Consider the following 27,335-nt stretch of genomic DNA (forward strand, 5'->3'; position numbering starts at 1 on the left):
CCATTTTCAAGAGAAAAGCCAGTGACTAATTAAACAATATTTTTTAATGTCCCCAATGATTTTTCTCCAGGGTTGCACACAGCAGTGCTCTGGAGATTGATCTTCAATTCCTGGAGACTCCAGGCCAATCCTGGAGAGCTGGCAACCCTAACTCCCAGAAGCTTCGGCTCTGAATCCTGTCCAAACATCCAGCAAGATACTGATGCCAGATCTCATTCTCCTTTCCTGGAGCCAGTACAACCCCTCCTGCCACACAGACTAGCATAAAGCTGCTTACAGCCATAGAAAGGGGTCTGTCAGATTGTGAATCAGCCTGTGAATGCTTTCATTCCTTCACGCTGCTCTCTCCAAAGAAAAAAATGTGAAGTTACAAAAATAGCAACCAGCATTGATTTCTGGCAAGGCTATATGAGGACTGTACATTCCAACGCTATTAGGTTGGGCGAGGGGGATAAATTGTCTGGGGCCCCTGCTCCTGAATTGTACTCCACAAGCCAACTCGGTGAGCTACCGGCTGGTAGCTTGTGCTGGACATAGGCCCATGAGTCATGGGCCAAGGAGGGTCCAATACTGGAGGGAAAGGTAAGGCATTGAGATAAAGGCTGAGAATGATCAAGGTACCAACTGAGAACAGGAGACTCCATGAGCATCCTGGCCCAAAGTTTCCTGCCTTAAAGGAGGAGGAAGCATTCTGAAGAAATAGATCTCACAACACAAATTCCCCTTAGACAAGGTTGAACATCAGGGTCACAGACCATTCTGTACAGATTTTAAAGACATTTAAAAGCATCAGTGTCAGCTGTAGCTCAGTTTCCTCTGAGTAATACGGTTCTGGGCTCAAATCCCACTCCAGGGCCTGAGCACAAATGTCAAGGCTTACAGTGCACTGTCAGAGCTGCATCTTGCAGATGAGATGTTAAACCAAGGTTTCATGCGCCTGCATGGGTGGATATGAAGGATCCCATGGCACTATTTCAAAGAAGATCAGGGGAGTTACCCCCAGTGTCCTGGCCAATGTTTATCCCTCAATCAACATCACAAAAGCAGATTATCTGGGCATTAACACATTGCTCTTTGTGGGAGCTTGCTGTGCACAAATTAGCTGTCACATTTTCTACATTATAACAGTGACTACACTTCATTGGCTGTAAAAGCACTTTGGGATATCTGATGGTTGTGAAAAGTGCTATATAAATGCAAGTCTTTTTTATCACTAGGAGCATGCACAGGCCATCTTTGTGTTTTTTTACATCTACCAATGTAGTCCTTATCTGAGGGGCAATGAGAATGATCACTTTTTGCAGTGAACTATAAAGAGTGCACATTCCTACTATTTTACTATTATTATTATATATTTAGATATATTTTTCTTTGGAATTTATTTGGTTCCTGCCCTTAATGTAAGATTAGACTGTTCCCGCCTTTTGTGTGGCTTCTGTTGATTCAGACCTGTTTCTCCCATGCTGGTCTGTCTCAGGATATAGTTCTTGCTGGAGGAGGAGAGAGCAGGTGAATCTGTACCCAGGGCCTGTGATTATTTCTTTCATATATGTGTGTGTATGCTGGTGGGCCTGATGTGTATTTTTGATTTCATATTTCCTTCAATTGTGGTTTATTTTATTCCTGACCATCTTCTGTGCCTTTTCACTACCTCACTGAGATAACCCCTGTACGTCACCCACCATTTCTCACCACCTCCTGAATGAAAGAGAAACCTGATTGTAGCCATTCACCTCAATACCTCTTAGAGAGGAGTCATCACTCCTCAAACTATTAATGGGGAGATGGTGACGTAGTGTTAATGTCTCTGGACTAGCAATCCAGAGGCCAAAGCTAATGCTCTGGCAACATGGGTTCAAATTTTTTCTTTATTCTTTAATGGGATGTGGGCATCACTGGCCAGGCCAGCATTTGTTGCTCATCCCTAATTGCCCTTGAAATGAGTAGCTTGCTTGACCATTTCAGAGGGCAGTTAAGAGTCAACCATGTTGCTGTGGGTCTGGAGTCACATGTAGGCCAGACCAGGTAAGGATGGCAGATTTCCTTCCCTCAAGAGCATTAGCGAACCAACAATCGACAATAGTTTCATGGTCACTATCACTGAGACTAGTTTTATATTCCAGATGTAATGATTGAGATTAAATTCCACCAGCTGCCCTAGTGGGATTCGAGCTCATGTCCCAGAGCATTAGCCTGGGCCTCTGGATTACAAGTTCAATGACATTGCCACCATCTCACCCAAATTTCACCACAGCAGCTGATGGAATTTCAATTCCAGATTTTTTTTTAATATCGATTGAATATAAAGCTAGTCTCAGTAATGGTGACCATGAAACTATCATCGATTGTTGTAAAAACCCATCTGGTTCACTAATGTTCTTGAGGGAAGGAAATCTGCCGTCCTTACTTGATCTGGCCTACATGTGACTCCAGACGCTCAACAATGTGGTTGACCCTTAAATGGTCCTTTGGTTCTCTCAGTTCAAGGGCAATTAGGGATGGGCAATAAATTTTGGCCTTGCCAGCAGTGCCCAGATCCCATGAAAGAATAAATTTTAAAAAACTCATTCTCTTTCTCCCAGTCACCCTGTCAATTATTATGGTCAGCCCAGTTAAGGTCCCCTCTTTTCAGGCAATGACAGATCCATTATGTAGTTCCAGCATTTCCAATTTTTCAGGAGAACTCCTCTAACGCTTTCTTAACGTTGCAGAAACGAGTGCTAAGCCCACGGAGGCAGGGAAAATGTGTGAGACCAAAGCAGAGTCTCCGCCAGGGATAAAGGAGAACGTTAAACAACTAAATGACACGTCCACACCCAACAAGAAGAGCCAAAAAGAAACCGCAAAGGAAATGGGCGCCGGGGGCAACGCACAGAGTGGACTGGATCAAGATATCACGGAAGAGGTAGATGGAGGCTTTCAAACCTCGTCCAGGGGTTTCTAACCTCAAACTCTTGAAGCCTGATTCTCGCTGCTTGGAAACGCACAGCAGGCTGATCAGCCCTTAAAGGGAAAGGTTCCTGTAATGAAAGATCACACGTGTATACCTGTACCTCGGTTGGGAGTCCTTCACTGGATTTTTCACTGGCTTTCAGAGATTGGGCAGGGCATTTACCAGCATTGGCTGGGTTTACATTTATTCAATTTTGTGAACTCTTTTTTTTGTGCCAACCTCCCCCAACCCCCCATTGGAGGTAGTTACCACCATTCTTGTCAATGCAGATTCCCCGGCTGATAGAGTAAGTGAGGGGCAGGTCGCAGGGTCACCATTCTGCCTCTGGCAGTTCCCCTTAGGGCTGGGGAGGATGTGACTGGCGTTGCGTTTTTCCCTTCCCTGGACTGAGAGCCGGGCCTCTGCTCGGCACCTCCACTGGCAGTGGGATGGCAGTGACGGGTGACATGCTGCTCGAAGGTAAGCTTGCTTCCTCTGCCACCTCATGCCACACGGCACAGGGGCCTCCAACAAGTCCCCATCGCAACGCGGCATTATTTACCAGTTTATATATTACAAACAGCGGCTTGCAACATAGTCAGAAGGGGCACAAAGTAGGACAGCCCACATGCTGGCTGTATTTTATATTTTTTAAAAATTGAGGGAAGGGAAAAGCCGCTTGTGTCTTTATTTTTTTCCCCTATTTTCCTTTTGGTTTTAACCATTGTGATGTGTAGATGCTTTGGGGGTGATTTTTTCCCAATCCTTCTTCCCCTGCGTTTATTTTCCCCAGGATGCAAGAGTCAGGATACAAAGATACAGGGCTGGGAGAGTCTGCACCTCAGAGCGCTGAGCATTCAGCCTGCAGTGACTCATTGGATAGCATTCACGCCTCTGAGGCAGGAGGTTGTAGGCTGGGGTGAAACAGAGGTTCATACCTCTGAGGTAGAAGGTTCTAGTTCTTTTGCATTGCCCATGGACCTTTGGCTCTTTTCTTGGAGGGGAAGTTGGGCCTGCACCCAAGTAGCCATGGTTACGAGGCATGGGTTGATGGTTGGGGGGGGTGGTGGCGGTGGAGAGCGTGATATTCCAGGCCTCCCATCTCTTAGGAACATAGGACTTAGGAGCAGGTGTAGGCCATTCAGCCCTTCAAGCTTGCTCCGCTATTCAGTAAGATCATGGCGGGTCTGGTTGTGGTCTCAACTCCACCTTGTTGTCTCTCCCCCATAACCCTTGACAGCCTTGTCTATCAAAAATCTGTCTAACTCTGTCTAAATTCAATCTTCTGGAATGACTGCTCTGTAGACTCTTATGGCTGAATATCTTGGCCATAACAGGGGCAGGCAGGTGCTAAAAATAGCGCCGTTGACCAGCATGCTGGCTTCCCGCATCCAATCTACCCCAGAGCCCTTTTCCCAGAGGTAGCATGGGGGGGTGCGGGGGCAGGGGCAGGACTACTGCTCGCAAGCGACGTGCAGCCAACTGACATTATGTTAATGTCCACCCAAGGCCAATTGTCAGAAGCCGACAGGCCTGCAGGTCCCTGCAGCTGGGGGTGGGGCGGGGGGTGGGGGGAGGGGTGATGGGGTGGTGGTGGTGGGGTGACAGGACAGGCAACAGGGGGCAGCCACCCGGCGGCAGACCAGGGGCAGACCCAGCCCTCCAGGCAGGTTCAGAGGCCTCCCCATGCCTCCCTGGCCACAGCTCTTTGGAGGTGCTCTCATGCCCGATCCCCACCCCTGAGCATGGTGGCTTGGCTGGCTGGGCCTATTTTTTATTTTAAATTTCAATGAAGTTCAAGAGAGGCACCCCCCTTTCCCCCCGACCTCCCAGCCATTAAGTGATTGATTAATGGAAAATCACTGGTGAGTGACTGGTTCCACACGTGGCTCAATCTTCTGGCTCCCACTTGAGCCCAATGGCCTTAGGATCAATTAGATTTGAGCCAGGGGTCAGGCCTGTGCTGGGGTGACCCTCGGCCAAGTTCATGATTCAAATTCAGGTCTTCCATTCAAGGCACACCTTTTTACTTAAAATAAAGGAAACACTTAATTTTACCTTCCTGTCTCTGTGATGAAAAGATTTTCAGGTGATTAGTAGGAAAGAAGCTTAAACGTTGTACCCCTCGCTGGCAAGGAGCTCTGTGGGCTTTGACTTTGCATGAGCAGAGGTCTGCCCTGGGAGGTTCCGGGCCTACGTTGGTCAGGCTGCGTCACCGTGAGAGCTCATTCATCATTTCCTTGTCTCAATCTTCTAGGAAATTTCAGCATCATCGCAAGTAACAGGGAAAGCGGAAGGAAGTTCACGACCATTGGAGTCGCATTGTTCGGTAAGTTGTTGGGTCCTGTTTTCCCTGCATAGTGGAAGCTCCGAGCTGAGGGGCTCTTGGGTGGACCAACCACAGTTAACTCTCTCCAGGCTTCCTTCCTGCCTGTGGAGAAGTTTCACAGAAGGTACTACCCTTCCCCCACCCTCTTCCCTTCCCCCACCCTCTTCCCTTCCCTCTTCTCTCCAACACATGCACACATCACCCCCCCCCCCCCCCCCCCCGACCCCCGCCAACCCAACCCCCAAACCCAACCCAGCCAAGAACCTCTTTGCAAGGTGGGGTAACCCAGTGAAGTGGCAGGAACTGTGCTTCATCACATCTGCTGCCTTAGGCCTCAACGGCTTAGGGCAGGATTTTCCCTGTGGGGTTCTGACCCCGCCATTAGTCTGAAATGTGGGCTGGAAGCCCACACTGTCTAGAAAACGCGCTCGTTGTGATTTTCACTGGGGCGGCTAATAATGGCCAGAGGGCTGACTCACTGCCCAATTAAAGGTGGCGGGCTCTCAAAGCTGGAGGGCCAATTGGAGGCCTCTCTAGCTTGAAAGCAGCAGCTGGATGTAATGGAAGTTGAGGAAGGGAGAGGACACTTCAAAATGGAGGTACCCTCTCCCCAACTTTATTAAAAATTGCTTTTGAAGCCGCCACTGGGAAAGGGGGAGGACCCCTTTTCAAGGCAGCCTGTAGCTGGCCAGGGAGGGTCTCCGACTATATTGTGAAGTATTTTTAGACAAAATCTATAATTTTCATTTTAAAAAAAAAAAATTTGAATTGCAGAATGACCCCCAGAAAACTAGCCGGAGGAAAAAGAAGAAGAAAACCAAAGGGAGAAAGGTACGTTCAGTTTATTTTTCTATATTTCCTTCCCTTGTCTCGAAGTTATTGTGCATTGTTGGTGCACAACTTGTAGGGGACCAGTGGCTCTCAATGGAACTTCATCCAAGTCACCATCCTTTAGATACGATTTGAAACAGGGAGTGCAGCAGACAAGCTATTCGGACAACGCCTTGCATTTATATAGCGCCTTTAATGCAGAAAAATGTCTCATTGGAGCTCTGTCAAAACTTGATGCCAAACCAGCTAAGGGAGGTACCGGGACAGATGACCAAAATCTTAAGTCAAGGAGATAGGAATTAAGGAGCGTCTTGTAGAAGGAGAGAGAGATTTATGGAAGGTATTCCAGAGCACAGGACTGTTGAAGGCACGGCCAGCAATGGCAAGAGCAACGCACTTCCAAAGAATGGAAATTCTAGCTGGTTGTCTTTTCCTCCTCTCTGGACTGCAGACACTGAAGTCAATTGTACCTCCATGGCTGACATAAGCCAATTCTGCACAGAATAGTGATGGAGTTGGACTAATAGTTGAATCCAATACCGGGCTGTACATTTACTTGGCCATTGTGGGGGGGAAACCCTGCCTCACACTACCTTTTTAAATTACATATTGTATTATTGTTTTCAACAAGTAAAATGAACAATTGCCTTTTTTTTCCCCCCCCATGTTGTGTTTCCCAGAAGTCCATGCATCCCATTGAGAATGTGAATGAGAAGGATGTGGAGAGCACGGCAGATGAGGACAGGTACTCTAACCGTGATCAGATGGGCAGTCGTGGTCAAGATTACATATGGTTTAAGTGTGACTCTCTGTACAGTTGTTGTCAGGCGTGAATCGACAAAAGGGTCATGTCTTCCGTACCATCCTCACACAAACCCATGAGCATGAACGTAAGAAATAGGATAAGGAGTAGGCCATACGGCCCCTTCAACCTGCTCCACCATTCAGTAAGTTCATTGCTGATCATCTACGACAAATCCAGCTTTTTCCCTCTCCCCATGTACCTCGATTCCCTTGGTGCCTCAGAAAAATTCCCTCGATGTCTAGGAACGCTGGACACAGGCTCTTTTGCTGTGAGGTAGTGGTCCAGCCAGCAGAAGCTGCTTGAGAGGAGCTTGTTCTGATAAAACTCCCATTTGTCCTCCTGTCCACAGGCAAGAGCACGGCTTCAATTCCCCTCCCGCCGGCCACCCTTCTCAAGGAGGCGTGGCCGAGGTGGTGAACAAAGGCTTGTGGCTGTCAGCTTCTAACACACTAGCGCACAGGACTGGAGCTTCAGCGCTTTGACAGACCAGCACATCATACGGTGTTTACAAAGTTGTTTGTAAAATTGCTTCCAAACAGTGAGCAGTCTCTAACCAAACACCAACCTCCACCACCACCCACAAATCCCACAGATTTATCAATCTGACATCAGCAGTAATTGCCCTTTTTGTCCCTTTGTTAACCAGGTTAGTGAAAGCAAGTAAGACATTTAAGAGATTTGTAAAGTGCTGTTGTTTGGGGATTGCAGACAACTCTTTAAAAATCCTATCAGCTCAAGGCAGTGTTACTTTGTCTGTCCCTCTAGTTATTTTGCTTTGGGAGTTCCTGTCTACCTGGAACCTGTAACAACTAGGAAAGTGACCAGCAACCCTTGGAGTGGCTCCTCTCTCTCATCTCTTTATTTTTAAAATGATCAGTCATGACCATGAGCATCGCTGGCAAGGCCGGCATTTATTTCCCATCCCTAGTTGCCCTTAAGAAGGTGGTGGGGGCCATCGTCTTGAATGCAACTGAGCGGCTTGCTAGGGCAGTTAAGAATCAACCACAGTGCTGGGAGTCTGGAGCCACATGTAGACCAGACTGGGTAAGGACGGCAGATTTCCTTCCCTAAAGGACATTAGTGAACCAGATGGGCGTTTACAACAATCAGGTACTTTAGCAACCAGAACGGATACTAGCTTTTTATTCTAGTTTTATTTAGTTAACTCAATTTAAATTCCTCACCTGCTGTGTGGTGGGATTTGAACTCGTGGAATGAGATTTTAACTCATTCAAAACCCATCCACTTAAACAGGGTCAAAGCTGGGCTCCATCCCTCTGATCATTAGTCCAGGCTTCTGGATTGCTAGTCCAGTAACATAACCACTATGCTGCTCCTCCTTCAGGTACCATGCTTTAAGAGGGCATTGGCGACCATGGACTGCTGAGGAAGAGTCATACAGACTCGAAACGTTAACTCTGTTTCTCTCTCCACAGATGCTGCCAGACCTCCTGAGTTTTTCCAGCATTTCCTGTTTTTATTATGGACTTCCATTGGATTGGTCCATGATTATGTTTGGCAAAGTACTGCAGTGTTTGCTGTTGCCTCCTGCAGTGTGGCTGACCAGTGAACTCTCCTGCTCTTACTGCCATCCATCAGGCATATTGGAAGGATTTACAGGATGATAATCAACCTGTGTCTGGCCACGTTATGAATGCATGTTCTGTGGTCATCAAGTCCAGAAGTGGAACTTGAACCCGGAGCTTCTGGCCCAGAGGTAGGGAATGCTACCTACTGCGCCATACGACCTCCAACGGCTGCACTACCATATCTGTTAGACTTTATTTTACATCTGCGACAGAAAATATCCCAGCGGTTGAATATTGAAAGTGTCTTCTGTTCATTGACAGGGAGGAGGACATTTCGCAAGCATCACAACAGGAAATCAGGGAGAAGAATGAGGTAGGAATGAAACAGGGGAGTGGCATTATTTGGATAGTTCTAGCAAGGAGCTGGAACAGGCATGAGGGGCCGAGTGGCCTCCTTAAGTGCTGTATCACTCTGATTCTGACTACAACAGGCAGGAAAAGACCCTCTGGTTCATCCAACCTGTCCTGCACAAATATCACGATAGACACACAAGACACCCCACCCAGGACAATCTAAACTCTTAGATGCGGTGAAAAACCAGATTAAAAACTCAGAGGTGGGGAGCATTCCTGTCCAACCCCAATCTCTAGATCTCCTAGTTCAGGAGATCACCCTTGTCTTGATAATTTTATGTAGCACCTGACTGATCTCCGCCCCAACCAGAAACCGTCCAGCTGTTCTCGAGCAATTCCTCAGGGTAAAACTGGATGGGGTTCCCACTCCTGATCACTGCCTGGGAAATACATTCTGGATGTGGGTGCTGGGGATCACCAGGGAAACTGGCAAGAGTCAGGACCTTGAGGATGAAGAGGGTGAAAGGAAGAAAGCGTTCATTTTTCTCTCTCTCCTTTTATAAAGTATCTTGCTGGGGTAAAGTCCCATTGTCTCATGAAACCTAAGAATTAGGAGCCATTTGGCCCCTCAAGCCTGCTGTGCCAGACAGTATGATCATGGTTGATCTTCTACCTTAAATCTATTTTCCCACCCACTCCCCATATCCCTTGGCTTCTTTAGTGCTAAAAAAAAACTACTGATCTCTCTATTTAATGTATTCAATGACTGGACATCCACATTCTCTGAGGTAAAGAATTCTAAAGGTTCACTACCCTCGGACTGAGGAAACTTCACCTCAATCTCCAGACACTAAGAACTCACGTTAACCATGTCAGCCTTGACGATGAGGGCCAACAAGGTATTTGAAGAGAGGAGGGACATCATGGTGCAGCCCCAGCCCAATCCTGCTGTCACATGACATTCCTGCTTCCAGCAATAGTCATTGATTAGCAATCGTAAGAACATAAGAAATTGGAGCAGGGGTAGGCCATTCGGCCCCTCGAGTCTGCTCTGTCACTATGAGATCATGGCTGATCTGATTGCGGCCTCAGCTCCACTTTCTTGCCTGCCCCCTGCCCCCAGAACCTTTGACTCCCTTGTCGATGAAAAACCTGTCTAACTCAGCCTTGAATATATTCAATGACCCAGCCTCCACTGCCCACTGGGGGAGAAAATTCCGAAGATTAATGACCCTCTGAGAGAAGAAATTCCTCCTCATTTCCGTCTTAAATGGGAGGATCCTTATTGTTAAACTGTGCACCTTAGTTCTAGGTCCCTGACGAGAGGAAACATCCTCCCAGCATCTACCCTGTCAAGCTCCCTCAGAATCTTATATATTTCAATAAGATCAGTTCTCATAATTCTAAACTCCAGTAGGTATAGGCCTAACCTGCTCAACTTTCCTCATAAGACGACCCCTTCATCCCAAGAATCAGCCTAGTGAGCCTTCCCTGAACTGGTCCCATTGTAAGGTGATCCCAATCCCTAGGCAATCTAAACTAGCTCAGGAGATCGCTCTGGCCTTGATAATTTTATGTAGTACCTGCCTTGATGTAACAGCTGATCTCTGCCCCAGCCAGAACCCGACGACCTCGCGATGAATTATTCAGAGAAGATGTTTCCCCTTGTGCTTCCTTAGGTAAGGTGACCAAAACTGCGCACAGTGCTCTAGGTGCGGTCTCACCAATGCTCTGTACAGTTGTAGCAATCGGGTGGAGAAAGCCGATCCATATCCTCCTCCCGATCCCAGGAGAACTGAGGCCGACTGTAGCGACCTGTCATTAGCCGTGCTGGTATCAGCGAACCCAGCACATTTAAAGCTGAAACTTTGCTGATCGAATGTTTCAGCAACTCTCTGTTTAAACTTGCTGAGGCTCTGCGTGTTTGATGGGAAGAGAATAGGGATGTCATTAAATGTATTTGTTAGTTTGCAGAGTTGGAGGCTGCAGTGCGAAGGTGGCAGCTGCTGTGTGAAGAGAAGACGGCACAATATGAGCAGCTGGTGAAGCGGCAGGGAAAGGCACAGGACAGTTACAAGGTTAGTGCTGGAGAAGAGGGAGCTGCCTCCCAAGTCACCTCAGACGAAGTCCGTTCTGTACAGAAATGGTTCCTTTTAAGGGTCAGTATTTACTCGTCAACCAACATCACTTCCAAACGGAGTACCCTGACATTATCACATTGCTGTTTGTGGGAGCTGGCTGTGCACAATTTGGCTGCTGTGTTTCCTACATCACATCAGTGACTGCATGTCCAAAAAAAAAATACTTAACTGACTGTAAAACACTTTGGGGGTGGCCTGAGACCATGAAAGGTGCTGTGTAAATAGAAATTTAGGAACAGGCGTTGGCCATTCATCTCCTTGAGCCTCTCCTGCCATTCAATTAAATCATGGCTGTTCTATATCTTAGCTCCATTTTACCCACGTTGGTTCCACATCCTGTAATACCCTTGCCTAATAAAAAGCTGTTATTTCTGTTTTGAAATTTTCAGTTGACCCAGAGCCTGAACAGATTTTTGGGAGAGAGAGTTCCAGATTTCCGTTGTGTGAAGAATTACTTAGAACCATAGAACCATAGAACACTACAGCACAGAAAACAGGCCATTCGGCCCTTCTAGTCTGTGCCGAAATATTATTCTGCTAGTCCCATTGACCTGCACCTAGTCCATAACCCTCCAGACCTCTCCCATCCATGTATCTATCTACTTCTTGAAATGCAAGTCTTATTTACTCACAGAAAATGCATTTTAAATGTTCTATTTTTACTTAATTTAACAATAACATTGAAACAGTTCCTTCACTGTCGCTGGGTCAAATTCCTGGAACTCCCTCCCTAACAGTGCTGTGGGTGTACCTACACCATATGGACTGCAGCGGTTCAAGAAGGCAACTCATCACCACCTTCTCAAGGGCAATGAGGAATGGGCAATAAATACTGACCTAGCCAGCCAGCGACGCCCACACCCCACGAACGAATAAATTACAAAGAAACAATCTGTTTTTTTAGGGAGGTTCTGCTTCTACTTTGTCTGAATGCAAACTCTGAACTTTAATGAAAATGGGAAAATCCACACTGTAAGACTAGATCCAGTATCATACCGGGGAAAATGGGAATACCAGGCAATGCCAGCAGTAGTTACAAGAACCGGTCAGGGTTTAGATGATCAAACCAGGCACGGCATATTCTGTAAGCTTTGCGACTGAGTTCAGGTTAATGCCCGAGATTTTTGTGGCAATTTAATTTGAGGGAGCAGTAACAGTGGAAGCACAGGATGAATTTTGAGGTATGGCGGCCAACGAAGAGGATAAACTAATCCAATAGTTTGCGCTTGGCTGTGCTGGCCTGCTGGCTTTTCTTTCGGCGCTGTCAGAATGTTGGAGTTTTGTTTCTCAGGGTAGTTGGACATGGGCGAGTGGCTACAATTGGTGGCTGATCTCACTGGCAGAGTGACGTTGAGATCAAGCTAGGCACAATCTGCACTGGAAAGAATGGATATCAATGGAAGAGCCTCTTGGTTGGTTTGCCCGCTACCAAGTGGTGGATTTCAGAGTAACATTGGTGAAGGCCTCGAGCCAGCTCATTGCCTTGGTGCAAGAGACCTGCACTTATATAGCACTTTTCAAAACTACCGGACGTCTCAAGGCACATTAGAGCCAATGAAGTAGTATTTGAAGTGTAGTCGCCGTTGTAATGTGGGAAACACAGCAGCCAATTTGCGCACAGCAAGCTCCCACAAACAGCAATGTGATAATCACCAGATAAGCTGTCTTTGTGATGTTGATTGAGAGATAGATATTTGCCAGGAAACCAGGGATAGCTCCCCTGCCCTTCTTTGAAAGTAGTGCCATGGAATCTTTTACTTCCACCTGAGCAGGCAGATGGGTCCTCAGTTTAATGCCTCATCCGAAGGACTGCGCCTCCAGCAGTGTAGCACTCCCTCAGTATGGCACTGGAGTGTCAGCTGTGATTTTTTTTTTGTCCTTAAGCCCTGGAGTGGGACTTGAGCCCAGAACCTTGTGACTCAGAGACAAGAGTGCTACCAACTGAGATAGGAGAAGGGATTTGAATAAAAGGCTGGGGCAGGGGCAGACTCCTATTTGTATTGAAAAGGATTGCAGCTTGTTTCAGCGCTGTGGGAAGGTCAGGGCTGGTGGAAGAAAAATAAAGGTTTAGCCGCTGTGTCAATTTGAGATAAATCATTAGATTATTTGGCCTTTGTTATCTTCTTCAAGCACCAAACTGCAGAACTGCAGAGGCTGAAACAAGAAATGGAGAATGAGAGGAAAATGCACCAAAATGACAAGAAGGCTCTTCAGAACCAGATCAAAAGTCTTCAAGATGCACTCCAGAGCAAAGAAGAGCTGATCAGGAAGTAAGAAGCGTTTAACCCCCTGTTCATTGAATACCCAGGCATCAAATATGTGAACACTTAGTGTGCAAGGCTCAACACTACACTAGATGTAGTGTCCATTCACTGAGCTGCCTGGTTGACTGTGCTCTTTGGTGTTTTGTATTTTAAAGCTTGATTTGGGAAGGAGCCAGAGGTGTAACTGGGATATTTTTACTTTATGTAGGTCCGAGAAACAGATCCGGGCGCTAGAGCAGGAGTTGGAAAACCAGAAGAAACATTCCCAGGGGGAGCAGTGAGTGTCCACTTTATTACATTGCAACAGCCACCGCACTTTAAGCCACATCATTGTTTGTAAAGCGCTTCAGGGTGTCCTGGAGTCACGAAAGGTGCTAATTAAAAACTGCACGTCTTGACTTACACTGCTGTGTGCCCTTGGGTGCCTGTGCCTCCCCTCTGCCTTCTGGTTACTGTTGCTTGACAGCGCCAGTCAGTATTGCAGCTGCCAATGCTTGCTGCCCGCCTCTCTGGCACTCCAGCGTTGGGACCAGCTTTTGCATTTCCTCAGGGGGTGGGGGTGCTTGTGGGGGGGGGGGGGGGTGGGGGTGGGCAGGCGGAGATGTGTGTTTGTGTGTGTGTGTGTGTGTGTGTGTCTTTCTCATAACCTCCTGTGCTGAACTGTAATGACAGCGTCTGTAATTCTGTTCTTCAACAAGCATGGGAGCTAAGGAGTAGCAGATCAGAGGTTGGGACTTGACTGCAGGCCTCCCAGGCCAGTGGCTGATAGAAATTGGTAACTGCTCAAGTTTTCCTCTGGTTGGAGTTTGGGCATTTTGGAATCAGTTAACCTTTTAACCCCTTATTCTCAAGTTCTTCCTATTGCATGACTGACCAGGAATCTCTCCCGCTCTTATCGCCTGCCTGGCACGTGTTGGAAATCACTAGTTGATAATCAACCCCTGTTTGGCTGCATTATGGACACACCTTCCTTGGCCATCAAGTCCTAGAGTGGGACTTGACCCTAAAGCTTTTAGCTCAGAGAGAGAAACACTACCCACTGCACCACAAAGATTTTATATAAAAGTAACATGCTGTATCAAACATGGAAGCCATTTTAGGAATGCAGCTTCTTTGCAGATTAACCCAATCACGTTGCTAGTTTTAAATCAGTTAACTGTGTTAGTAAAATTGAAATATAGTAAATAACTGTTGTGATGTTCTTTGTGCAGAGAACATTGGGCACAGGAGAAGACTCGGTTGGAGAAACAATCAGCAAAAAGCAAAGATGAATTCATTGAAGCCATGAGGAGAGCAATGGCTGCTGAGGTAATTCTATGTCATGATTTAGTAAATTCAGTTAACTTCAGTCAGTATCAATTTTGCTGTAACCCTTTTACTCTCCCTCCCCGCTTTGAGATGCAAACCTTCACTTTTTAGGTGTTCAATATCCAGATCCACAAGCGTGCTCCATTTCTTCCTTTTGCTAGAAATATACTCAGTACTGATGTGTCAAGTTGGCACCAAGACCAATGAGATGCTCCTATTCTGTCAATTTTGAAATGCAACCTACTGCGCTCTCCTCCTTGAATCAGTTGAGAACTGCACTGTGGTACTGAGCCATTCAGATCAGAATAGCCCCTGGTTTAGTGTTGGCCTGTGCAGGACAAAGCAGCCCAAGATTGGCACCCCACCTACCACCTTCAACATTCACTCCCACCACCACCACCGATGCACAGTGGTAGCAGTGTGTACCATCTATAAGATGCACTGTAGCAACTCACCAAGGCTGCTTTGACAGCATCTTCCAAACCTGTGACCTCTACCACCTAGAAGCAGCGGATGCATGGGAAGACCACCACCTGCATGTTCTCCCCCAAGCCACTCACCATCCTGACTTGGAAATGTGTCACCGTTCCTCCACTGTCGCTGGGTCAAAATCCTGGAACTCCCTCCCTAACAGTACTGTGAATGTACCTACACCACAGGGGCTGCAGCGGTTCAATAAGGTGACTCACCACCACCTTCTCAAAGGCAACCTTGGATGGAAAATAATGCCGGCCCTGTCACTGATGCCCACACCTGATAAGCAAATTACAAAAAACATTGCGGGTGAGAAGTGACTCAGCATAAGTCATCAGACTTAGTAGGTGAACGACTGAATGGTTTAAGGCTTAGATTGATTATTTAGTGGGAGTAGGGGGGGGAGGTTGTCTGAATCCCTAATTTCTCTGAAATGCAGCTTGGACTTTCATTTTGTTCCTCAGGTTCAAGTCTTGGAGTGCAGACGAGATAAAGGGATCATTTTTCTTGAGCAAGCTGCAAAGGAAGGAGAGGTTAAACTGTCTGGCTTGAGGCAGAAGCTCATGAGGTAAGGGAGTGGAACCAGCACACTGAATGTGAGGCTGTTTTGGAGATGATAAATCATGTCAGAATCCCTGTGGTTTTATTTGTTACCTAGTTACACCTGTATTCACCAAGGCTCATTCATGATGATGGAAACAGAATGATAGCAATCAGTCAAGTTTAAGTGACTGTAATGAATAACTTCCGGTGGAGTATCATTCTCTTTAACCCCGTCTAATCTCTGTGTTCCTGCCTATGTTATAACAGCGACTACAATTCCAAAGCATTTTGTATAGCACCTGTGGAGAGAGGAGCAGAGTCAAATATGGCTTTTCTTTAGAACAGTTTTGTTGAGTTCTGAAGAAGATTCATATTTGACTCAGAACGTTAACTCTGTCTTTCTCTCTGCAGATGCTGTGAGACCTGCTGAACATTTCCAGCATTTTCTGATTTCATTTCAGATTTCCAGCATCCGCAGTTTTTTTGCTTGTATTTCACCCATAATGTTGATTTTCACATTTTTTGCATTGAACTCTCAAAAATGTATATTCAAATGTTACAACTAACACCTTGTGCGAAGTGACATAAAATCATAACATGCACAGACTTCCTAAACTACACAGGTGAATGTTCACCTGTATTCATGTGTGAATGTGCATTTGTTTGCCTCCGATTCCATAAAACATTTATGAACCGGTGCTTAAGAAAATGAAGAACAGGAGTAGGCCATACAGTCCTTCAAGGATAAGATCATGGATGATTTCTTAACTCCACTTTTCCTGCCCCAATGGTATATTTTATATATATATAATATATATATATATAAATGTATATTTCTTTAACCTATATATTTTTGGATGCCATTTTTCGTTTGGATTGTAGGGTGCTTGCTGGACAAGGATATTGAAATGTCACTATGAGATTGCTTTACAGATAAAGTGTAAGCTGAATCATGCAGCCAGGGACAGCCTCATTGTCATCAAATTATGAAACTCTGTGTACATCCAACCCTTTCTACAAATACCCCAGACCCATTACTAGTGATGGGAGGGTGCTCTTTAAGACCGGTGACTCCGTGCTGTAAAGGTGATGGAATGGATCTGAAGGAACGTGTGCCACTTTTGTCCCCACAGCACGCCCACGGTTCAGATTGACGTCAAGGCTGCGATGCTGGCGTACGAGTTGGTCCTCGCTGACATCAAGTCAAAAATACACCAAACAGTGGTCAGTGTTTAGCTTTACAAACGTTTTGTGGTCCTTTCCTTGTGTGTCAGCCACAGCCCAGCTGGTTGCATTCTCACCTCTGAGTCACATGATTCCGGGCTCAAATCCCACTCCAGGGCTTGAACACAAAAGTCCAGGCTGACGCTCCAGTGCGGTACTGAGGGAGTGCTGCACTGTCAGAGCTGCCATCTTTCGGATGAGGTGTTACACCGAGGCCCCATCTGCCTGTTCGGGAGGATGTAAAAGATCCCGTGGCACTATGACGAGGAAGAGCAGGGGAGTTATCCCAGGTGTCCTGGTCAATATTTATCCCGCAATCAACGCCATGAAAACAGATTATCTGGTAATTATTACATTGCTGTTTGTGGGAGCTTGTTGTGTGCAAATTGGCTGATGCATTATAACAGTGACTACACTTCAACAAGTACTTCACTGGCTGTAAAGCACTTTGAGATGTTGGGTGATTGTGAAGAGTGCTAAATAAATGCAAGTCTTTCTTTTATTCTTTGTTTTCATCATCATTTTTGCTGTAAATTTGTTTTAATTATTCTGGTTCCTACAATCCAAATGGATGTGAAGCTGGGTTGCTCAACATACTGCTACGTTGACCATGGTGCTGTGATGTTCTTCTTGGGGGGTGGGGGGAGAGGGCAGATATATGTGTCTGTTATGAAGCCGTTGTTGAAGTCTCTTATGAGATACTGTGTTCATAATGGGAGTTAGATTGGTGCACATCTTGCTTGTCCTAGTTTTCAGGATATAATGAGGCATTGTCTGAGTCCGAATGCACTACCTGAACTATTGGAAGACAAATGCCAGCTCCATAAAGATTTCTTTCTGTAGATCGGTGAAGGGGGGGGTGAATTTGGGGAGGAGGGGGATGGTTTAATTCCAAAACAAGGGTTACACCAACTTTGCAAGATGGTCTATTGTTTCCAAATCCTGACGTGGGTGTATTTTGTACGCCAATACTGAGCCCATTCTGAGCTGAGAACCTTGCTACAATGCACAATAATTACTTAATGGCCAGGAGGGAGAAAGTGGAAAGACAATGAATAGAAAACTGAAAGAGACCACAGTTAACTCTTAGGGAACCAGTTTCCATGATTTCTTAGAATGCTGGGTTTAACTACTTAAAATTACTCTAGCCAAAGAGGTAAGCGTTAAGAGGATAAAGTATTGAGTAAATCTCTTGCTTTTTGGCTAACTGTGGAAAGCATTTCTGTTATGTTTATGTATTTGTTCTATGTTTTTTTAAAGAGCGCCTTCAATGAACAGATTGATCTGATTCGGAATGGTGCAAAGCTGAGTAACATGCCTCAGGTTCCTGTCCTCCTGCCCCCATCCCAGTCTGATTTCATGGTAAGTGTTTTTCAAACATTAAATCCAGCTCTGTTAATGCAGAATATGGAAGATGTATTACAAGGAAATGAAAACCAATTATGAAAATGCAATAATGTAATACAAGTGCCGGATACATTGTGACCTGGCTAGATGTGTACATTTTGCAGATAAGAATATTTTTAACAACAACTCTTCTTTAGCTTATCTACATGGCAAAGCAAAAAGAGCTCTTGGCTTCCAGTGGCTTTCCCACGAATAACACCAGCCAGGGAACAACCTCAACACTGCCGGCATTTCCCCCAGGGTTGGCTCCATTGAACAATCAACTGGGAATAACACAGGTGAGCTGGGGCATGTTACTAGGCGGTACCACACCAGACACCTATTTGCATTCTGATTGGGAGACAGTAGTTTTATTTGTGTCTTTTCTGGGAAACGTCATGAGAGCCCAATGTCCAGGAGATATGGTTGGTTGGTTTTTACCTTCTGAAAGGCCGCCTTTAACACGGGAACCGTTCTGTTCCCTGAAACCACACTCACCAGCTACATCCAGAGATATGCGTGCTTTATTCCTCTCAACATTTACATTCTGCTCTTAATGAGAATACTGCTTTGATTTAAAATCTGTTTCAGCGCTCAATGTCCCCTGGATTATCTGTGCAGACAGCACCGACTGGGTTACCACACCAGACACCTATTGGTTCAGGCAATCCACACCAGACACCTATTGGTTCAGGCAATCCCAACCAAGTGGGGAGCTCAAATCAGAACCACTTGGAGCGACTTCTGGAGCGATTGACTGAGTTGTTCCCACAACACAACAGGTAAAACATCTGGAGACAGACATGCTTGATAGAGGGACTCTATCCACGTATATATTTAAGAAAAAAATCTCTGGACTGAGTAAGGAACCTGATTGTTAGAATCAGAAGGGAAATAGTGTGTGTGGAAAATTTGTCAGATTTAAAACCATTCTACCATAACAGGACAAGTTATAATATCAAAGAGACAGGGATGTGTTGACTTCATTGGCTTAACAGTTGCAGTTTGAACTTGAAGTCATCCAAAACTCTGCAGCCTGTGTCTTAATTTACAACAAGCCCCATTCACCTACCTGTGCTCACTGACCTACATTAGCTCCAGGTCAAGCAATGTCTTGATTTTAAAATTCTCATCCTTGTTTTCAAATTCCTCCGTGGCCTCACCCCTCCCTGTCTCTAATCTCCTCCAGCACCTTAATCCGCCAAGATATCTGCGCTCCTGTATTTCTGGCCTCTTGAGCTTCCCCGATTTTAAGCGCTGCACCATTGGTGTCCGTTCCTTCGGTTGCCTGGGCTCAAAGCTCTGGAAAGCCCTCCCTACCCCTCTCCACTTCCCTACCTTGCTTTGCTCCTTTAAGACTCCTTAAAAAATCTTTGCATCTTTGACCAAGCTTTTGGTCACCTGACCTAATATCTCCTTATTTGGCTCAATGTTATATTTTGTTTTATAGTGCTGCTGTGAAGCGCATGGGAACATTTTATTGTGTTAAAGGTGCTCTGTAAATATAAGTTGTTGTTGAGCCAGTTACTGGATTAATTAGGTCTCTCTCGGGTGCGTTGTGAAGATCTTCATCTTTGGAGTCAAGTTACAGCTTCCTCAAGAGCACGCCCACTTATCTGTTATTTTTTTTCCCCTGCTGTCTTGAAGGCACCAGGTTGTGACAATTGCCAACCAGTTCTGCACCCAAATGGCTTTTCCTCACCTGAATCCCAGTCAGTGAGTGCTGCCAGACCATTTGACCATGGAGAACATTATAGCCCGGTGTTATCCTCCAAGCTGCCTTCCTACATGCACTAGCAGCGATGGTGACTGGGAGGGCCAGCTCCAGCTAATTGTCTCCTGCCAGGCGCTGATTGCTATCCATGGCTTTGTATCTGGCTGTTAGTGGGGCTGTGATACATCCTATGGTCAAGTAGTCTGTTAAAATTTATTGTTTAAGTCTGAAGGGGGAGGTGGTGGCATTGTGATATTATCACTAGATGAGTATTCCAGAGACCCTGGGTTCGAATCCCACCACGGCAGATGGTGAAATTTGAATTCATTAAAAATAATCTGGAATTAAAAGTCTGATGATGACCATGAAACCATTGCCGATTGTTGTAAAAACCCATCTGGTTCACTAATGTCCTTTAGGGAAAGAAACCTGCTGTCCTTACCTGGTCTGGCCTACACATGGCTCTTAAATGCTCTCTGAACAAGGGCAATTTGGGATGGGCAATAAATACTGGCCTAGCCAGCGATGTCCTCATCCTATGGATGAGTGAAAAAAAAAAATGAAGAATTGAGCAAGTTAGTGACAGTTTGAGATGAGAAGGAAATTGGAGCCAGAGGGTGGATTTGATAGCAGCTCCAAGTCTGTTTGAATTTTCCATGATTCCGTCCAGCTCAATGTGTCATTTACTTCCTAACATCCTGTATTTTCCACAAATGAATGCAGTTGTTATGGACAGGAGAGGGTTTAATTTAAAAAGCCCTGATTTCTCCTCTCAACCCGCCCCCCCCCCAACCCCAACCTTCCCCCACCCCCACCGGCTATAAGCAGAAAAGATTTTTGATTTCCCCCTTTATGAGCGTAGGTGTATTTTCCCAACCCCTCAGTTTAGGTGTGATCCAATTTTCTATTAATAACCCCACAGCAAACTCGAGATAGGGTAAACTCAGAGGGATAGTTTATTTATACACACTCAAACACGAGAGGAGGGTTGCCCTGTAGCCTCCCTTTCACTCATACGATAAAAGAGAGGTGAGTTAGGGAAAGGAAGATTTACAATGCAAAGACCACAGAATAAAGAATTATTGTTTCACGTGAGTCCAGAGTCTAGAATCAAAGTGCAATGGTGTATTCTTTCACAGAGGTCGGCAGGCTAAATGCTGATGCTGGATAATTCGCCCTTCAAGTAGGGATGAGTTCCATGATGGGATTGGCACGGTAGAGATGAATTAGTCTTGTAGTCAATGGTATAGAAGTTCAGAAGTCCCAGAAGAAACAGTGTAGATCGGGGCCAGACATTCACCTGGACCAAGCCCTTGTTATGATTTGCTGCTCGCTAGATGGAAGATGGCAGACTGACTGGCAGATAAGCAAGACAGTGTAACTGGTTCTCCCAGCTACCGGGGTCATTTGACCATTTGATTCCCACCTCTCCACTTTGGCTTTGATAAAGAATATATATTCCTTTGTCTGGATTCTTAAGATAGTCTCTGTTGGCCAGGCCTGGTTTATCAAATGTAGATGGCCTTAGTATAATTCCTGTTGAATTTGGTCTCTGCAGTCCATAGGCATTAGTGTCTCTCCACAGATAACGATGCGCAAATTTCTTCAATACTGCTAGATTAGCTCCTGTTGTTCAGGGTTACAGGCTTATTAAAGTCTTTGTCCAGTTTTTAAAATTTTAGGAAGTAGTCATGTTTATATATATATATATATAAATATATATATATTTCATAAAAATATAGTGTGAGGTCCATTACACAGTTGTTTGACGTCTCTCTGAAATGGATGTGGAGAGCATTGAGTATTTCTAGTCGAAGCAGCCTCGTACACTCCAATCGTCAGTCTGGCCTAATGTTCTGTAATGTTTTTTGGCAGGGATACAATGATCATCTTTCTACGGCAGGTCCGCGCGATGAACAATAACTCATTGTCTGGGCTGTCCTTTGAACAAATCATCAGTCACGTATCAGTCCTTATCAAAAACCATCAGCCACTCTTTGGTGTAAGTGTTTAGGAACCGTTTTATGCTATTACTGTCTTTTAGATTATTTGAATATGCCAAGGGACTCAGACATAGCATGCAGGTGTGTCTTGCTGCAATAATTCTGCATTTGGACCAGTGTTAGCTGAAGCCGTCCTATTAGAAAGAGTAAAAATGGCAAGTTGATTTGGTTGTAAAGTGCCCCCTAGTTTTATTGATGATCAGGCCTTATTTTGCACATTTAATTGGTGCTCTATTGTATTTACAAAGCATGCTAAACTCATCGAGAATTTGAGTACTGTACTTTTATTTGGTTTGACTTACGGAAGTGTGGAGGGTAACTTGCACCTTTACTGCTTGTGAGGTAAATTGATGGAGAGAATTATCCATCCCCTATAGAACCAGCCTGAAATCATTCTTCAAACCCTCCTTTGTTGTAACTTATGTTCAGTGAAAGGCAGTGTATAAATGTAAAGCTTTTTCTTTTTGTTAAATATTCCCCTAGAAAGCATAAAAGATAATTTTGAGTCCCTGACTTTATGAATCTTAGTCAGGCAGTGGTCCTGTGTAAAATGGTTTAAAGAACCATTTACACATCTGTTGATCTTTCTTCCATCTGTAAATGAATGAGCGGGATCAAGTTTTTGGTATTCAGGTTGTTTCCTGTTTAGAAGGAAACAGTCAGGGTCTCAGCCAGGGTGGGGTGAGGGGATAAGAGAGTCATATCGCATCTTTCATACAGGATTTATCTGGTGTTGTACACCACACCCTTATCAGGAGGAGTGAGGAAAATCCCATCACACTGAGACTAATACGTGAGGCAAGCTCAAGACTGAGTGTCAATTTAGGTTTCATTTTGGCTAACCAGAATGAATTCAGATAGATATGTCAAGTTAACTAGATTGAAATGCAGGTTAATGGATCTCCTTACCGAGAAGTATTTTTTTTTTAAATTTGGGTTCTCAGGATGGGATTAAAGATGATGTGGTTTATGGTTTTGTTTTCCCACAGAACACAAATCTAGACTATTCGAACCTGCCCGCTGATCCAATGTTACCTTCAACAACATGGAGAAACGTTACACCGGATTCCCTTATGAATCGGCAAGGATTTACGATGGGTTTGTCACATCAGAGCGGAGTCGGTACTGAACCTGGCCTCCAGGTATTCCTCTCACATTTGCCGTGTGTTTGTGCATGTGTCAGTCAGCTGGTCTTTCTGAGAAAGGCTATAGGTATGTGTCCACTTGAAAATGGGTTAAAAGTGACCAAATTGAAACAAGCCAAAGTCGCCAGCAGAGAGAGAGGTTTTTCATTCCATAAGTGTGTGCAGCAATTGTCTCTGTGAGAGGTGTTGTGCCGACTCATCGTGCCAGACAGTGCCCCTTACTTCTTTGTAAAGATTAAACTAATAATGTACATCAACAATGAGGACAAATATCAGAAAATTGCCATGCCTTCAAATTAGGGGAATGGTAATCTTTGAGGAAGCATGCAGGAGGGGATAGCTAACTAGGTGAGAGAGGGTCGACTTTGACAAAGATAGTTCAACTTAGACAAACGTTAAGTTGTACATTTGGGGAGATTAGAGCAGAATTTGCAAATATTAACTAAATGCCAAACACCTCAATGACATGGAGGAAGAGAGACACAGAGCTTTAAACGCAGGATTGCAGCTGGAACAGACCCTTAGAAGGGTAATGCAAAAAGCAAAATACTGCAGATGCTGGAGATCTGAAATAAAAACAGAAAATGCTGGAAATATTCAGCAGGTCTGGCAGCATCTGCGGAGGGAGAAACCGAATTAACATTTGAAGTCAGTGACCTTTCAGCAGAACAGCTCTGGTGAAAGGTCATCAACTTGAAACGTTAACTCGATTTCTAGAATCCTAGAACCACAGAATCATAGGTCACGGCATCCTCGGCCCAAACATCTTCAGCTGCTTCATCAATGACCTTCCTTCTATCATAAGGTCAGAAGTGGGGATGTTCGCTGATGATTGCACAATGCTCAGCACCATTTGCAACTCCTCAGATACTGAAGCAGTCCATGTCCAAATGCAGCAAGACCCGGACAATATCCAATCTTGGGCTGACAAGTGCCAAATAACACCCGCGCCACACAAGTGCCAGGTAATGACCATCTCCAACAAGGGAGAATCTAACCATCGCCCCTTGACATTCCATCACTGAATCCCCCACTATCAACATCCTGGGGGTTACCATTGACCAGAAACTGAACTGGACTAGCCATATAAATACTGTGGCTACAAGAGCAGGTCAGAGGCTAGGAATCCTGCGATGAGTAACTCACCTCCTGACTCCCCAAAGCCTGTCCACCATCTACAAGGCACAAGTCAAGAATGTGATGGAATACTCCCCACTTGCCTGGATGCTCCCACAGCACTCAAGAAGCTTGACACTGTCCAGGATAAAGCAACCCGCTTGCTTGACACCAAATCCACAAACATTCACTCCCTCTACCACCGATGCATTGTGGCAGCAGTGTGTACCATCTACAAGATGCACTGCAGGAATTCACCAGGGCTCCTTAGACAGCACCTTCCAAACCTACGAACACAACTATCTAGAAGGACAAGGGCAGCAATAGATGGGAACACCACCACCTGAAAGTTCCACTCCAAGTCACTCACCATCCTGACTTGGAAATATAATGCCATTCCTTCACAGTCGCTGGGTCTAAATCCTGGAACTCCCTCCCTAACAGCACTGTGGGTGTACCTACACCACATGGACTGCAGCGGTTCAAGAAGGCAGCTCACCACCACCTTCTCAAGGGCAGCTAGGGATGGGCAATAAATGCTGGCCCAGCCAGCGAACCCCACATCCCATGAATGAATGAATGAAAAAGAAAGAAAGAGGCCATTTAGCCCATCGTGCCTGCACTGGCCATAAAAAGAGAAAAAAGAACCAAACCGCTCATTTTTAATCCCACTTTTCAGCACCTGGTGCGTACTGTTGCAGTTAACAGCACTTCAGGTGCAGATCCAGGTACCTTTTAAATGAGTTGAGCGTTTCAGCCTCAACCACCAATTCAGGCAGTGAATTCCAGACACCCTCCAACCTCTGGGTGAAAAGGTTTTTCCTCATGACTCCTCAAATCCTTCTACCAATCACTTTAAATCTATGCCCCATGGTAACTGACCCCTCAGCTTGGGGAAACAGGTCCTCCCTGTCGACGCTATCTAGGCCCCTCATAATTTTGTACACCTCAATCAGGTCATCCCTCAGCTGCCTCCTTCCAAGGAAAACAACCCTAGCTCACCCAATCTTTCCTCATCGCTACAATTTTCAAGCCTTGCAACATTCTTGTAAAGCTATTCTGTACTCTCTCCAGAACAATTGCGTCTTTACTGTAACGTGGTGACCAGAACTGTGTACAAAATTCCAGCTGAGGCCTAACCAGCGTTTTATACAGTTCCACCATTACATCCCTGCTTTTGTATTCAGTACTTTGTCCGGTAAAGGAAAGCGTTTCATGTGCTTTCTTTACCATCTTATCCACCTGTCCTGCCACCTTCAGGGACCTGTGGACATGCACACCAAGGTCTCTCACTTCCTCAACCCCCCCTCAATATCCTCCCGTTTATTGAGTATTCCCTTGCTTTGTTTCCCCTCCACAAATTCATTCCCTCACACTTTCCCGGATTGAATTCCATTTGCTACTTTTCCGCCCACTCAACCAAACCTTTGATATCATTCTGGAGACAACAGCTATCCTCTTCATTATCAACTACACAGCCAATTTTTGTGTCACCTGCAAATTTCCTGATCATGCCTCCTAGTCCAAATCACTAACATATACAACAAACAGCAAGGGCCCCAACACTGGCTGGAACACCACTGGAAACCGCTTTCCATTCACGAAAACATCCATTCTCTCGCCACAGATGCCGCTAGACCAGTTTTTAACATTAAAAGGGAAAGTTGCGTTTTGTGTTTTTGTTCAAGGCTGTTGAATAAAAGAGCAAGGAGTTAGTACCTGTTGAATTATTATATGTAGTTTAACGCAAATAAGGATAGTGTAGCCATGGAAATGATGGAAAACAGTTTCATTAGGATAATAACAGGGTGATGAGAGGATATATTATAATGAGGGATCTGGAAAAATGAGGCTGTATTCAGAAGGCGGGAGGCTAAAGGGAGACATAATAAAAGTGTTTGAATAATTTAAATAGCAAAATATTATTTCGATTGGTTGCTAAGTGAACATGAGGCAAAAACTCCAGATTAACATTAGATGGATAAAAGAGGAGATTAGAAGAATTTTTTATATATTAGAAGAACTCTTTAGGCATAAATGCTTATTAGATATAGAATGCATTATGACAAGCGGCTGTGGAAGCCAAATTAATCAGAATGCCTGGATAATGGCACAGAATGTATTAAAGAGAATGGGTAAAGAGCTAGGATGGGTGATTAGCCAACTCCAGTGTAGGGTTAGAATGGGTACGATGGGCTGAATGGCCTCCCGTGCTGAGATTAGCGTGATGCCGCTTTTGTCCTTTGGTGGTGTGAATCACCTGTCAGCTGCTTGCCTCACACTCTTCTTGCTTTTTCTGAGGATGAAGATCCCTGTGTGATTTGCCAGGAGGAACTGACCACCAGTCGTCTCTTTGTGATGAAATGTGGACACAAGTACCACAGAGAGGTAAAGGATTTTGCTTCTTTTGACTTTTTAATTTTCCTCCTCCCCGTCCTCGCCTCTCCTGTAGGTGCTGACCCTCTGAGTGGATCATGTAGGATGGATACAGGAATGAACTGGCCATTTGTTGTGCGAGCTTTTGTGCTGGGCTGTTCAACTCTGGATAGCATCACAGTCCAGTTAGTCCTCACCTCCATAGGTATACCCTTTACAGCATAGGCTCATTTTTAGGGTTGCCAACCCTGCAGGGTTGGTCAGGAGTCTCCAGGAACTGAAGATCAATCTCCAGGACACTGCTGTGCAATCATGAAGAAAATCATAGGGCTGGCTTAAAAAAATATAGGATTTTCTTTTTGTCATTTTCTTTAAACATTTCTCTTTGCCAGATATAAAAATATTGAAAATGGGGGAAAAGAAATGGCTGTTTGGCTGGCAATCAAGCATCATGTAATTGGATAATCAGCCTTTTTGCTTTCCAATTGGAGTAGGAAGGCAGTGCGTCACAAGGATGGATATGTTGGCTGGATAATGGCTGGAGCGTGGGGGAAGGTCGTACGATGAAACCTTCAGGGGCAGAATTTTACGGCAGCGGGATTTTACGTTCCCGCTCAAATCAATGGGGTTTATAATGGGCTCGCCGCATCTTACGGCCCCGTCCCCGCCGAAACAGGGCCTTAAAATTCTGCCCCAGGAGTACATTTAATCACAGTAGGCAGCCCTAGTCACTGTGTAGTGATCGTGAGTGGAAACATTAGTTGTTCCCCTTCCGGATATGGAAGATGCCGGAACCATGGTGCTACCAATATGCCCACCCCTTTCACCAAACTGAGGTAACTAACCCAACACAGACCATAG

The 27,335-nt window shown here is 45.3% G+C and overlaps 1 protein-coding gene across 1 annotated transcript in view; it reads left to right on the forward strand.

The window, feature by feature from the left end:
• Positions 1-27,335, forward strand: part of LOC144670044 (E3 ubiquitin-protein ligase DZIP3-like) — an 83,931-nt gene that overhangs the window by 54,137 nt on the left and 2,459 nt on the right. The window contains exons 21-37 of the mRNA XM_078532403.1: positions 2,712-2,905; positions 5,190-5,261; positions 6,036-6,092; positions 6,773-6,837; positions 8,748-8,799; positions 10,748-10,858; positions 13,052-13,191; positions 13,394-13,462; positions 14,397-14,493; positions 15,432-15,535; positions 16,644-16,734; positions 17,995-18,096; positions 18,279-18,419; positions 18,712-18,902; positions 21,710-21,836; positions 22,827-22,979; positions 26,400-26,486. Coding sequence (XP_078388529.1) covers positions 2,712-2,905; positions 5,190-5,261; positions 6,036-6,092; positions 6,773-6,837; positions 8,748-8,799; positions 10,748-10,858; positions 13,052-13,191; positions 13,394-13,462; positions 14,397-14,493; positions 15,432-15,535; positions 16,644-16,734; positions 17,995-18,096; positions 18,279-18,419; positions 18,712-18,902; positions 21,710-21,836; positions 22,827-22,979; positions 26,400-26,486 — 1,853 coding nt within the window. The remainder of the gene's footprint in view (positions 1-2,711; positions 2,906-5,189; positions 5,262-6,035; positions 6,093-6,772; positions 6,838-8,747; positions 8,800-10,747; positions 10,859-13,051; positions 13,192-13,393; positions 13,463-14,396; positions 14,494-15,431; positions 15,536-16,643; positions 16,735-17,994; positions 18,097-18,278; positions 18,420-18,711; positions 18,903-21,709; positions 21,837-22,826; positions 22,980-26,399; positions 26,487-27,335) is intronic.

Source organism: Cetorhinus maximus, chromosome 2 (genome assembly GCF_964194155.1).
Source record: "Cetorhinus maximus chromosome 2, sCetMax3.hap1.1, whole genome shotgun sequence".
Taxonomy (NCBI): Eukaryota; Metazoa; Chordata; class Chondrichthyes; order Lamniformes; family Cetorhinidae; genus Cetorhinus; species Cetorhinus maximus.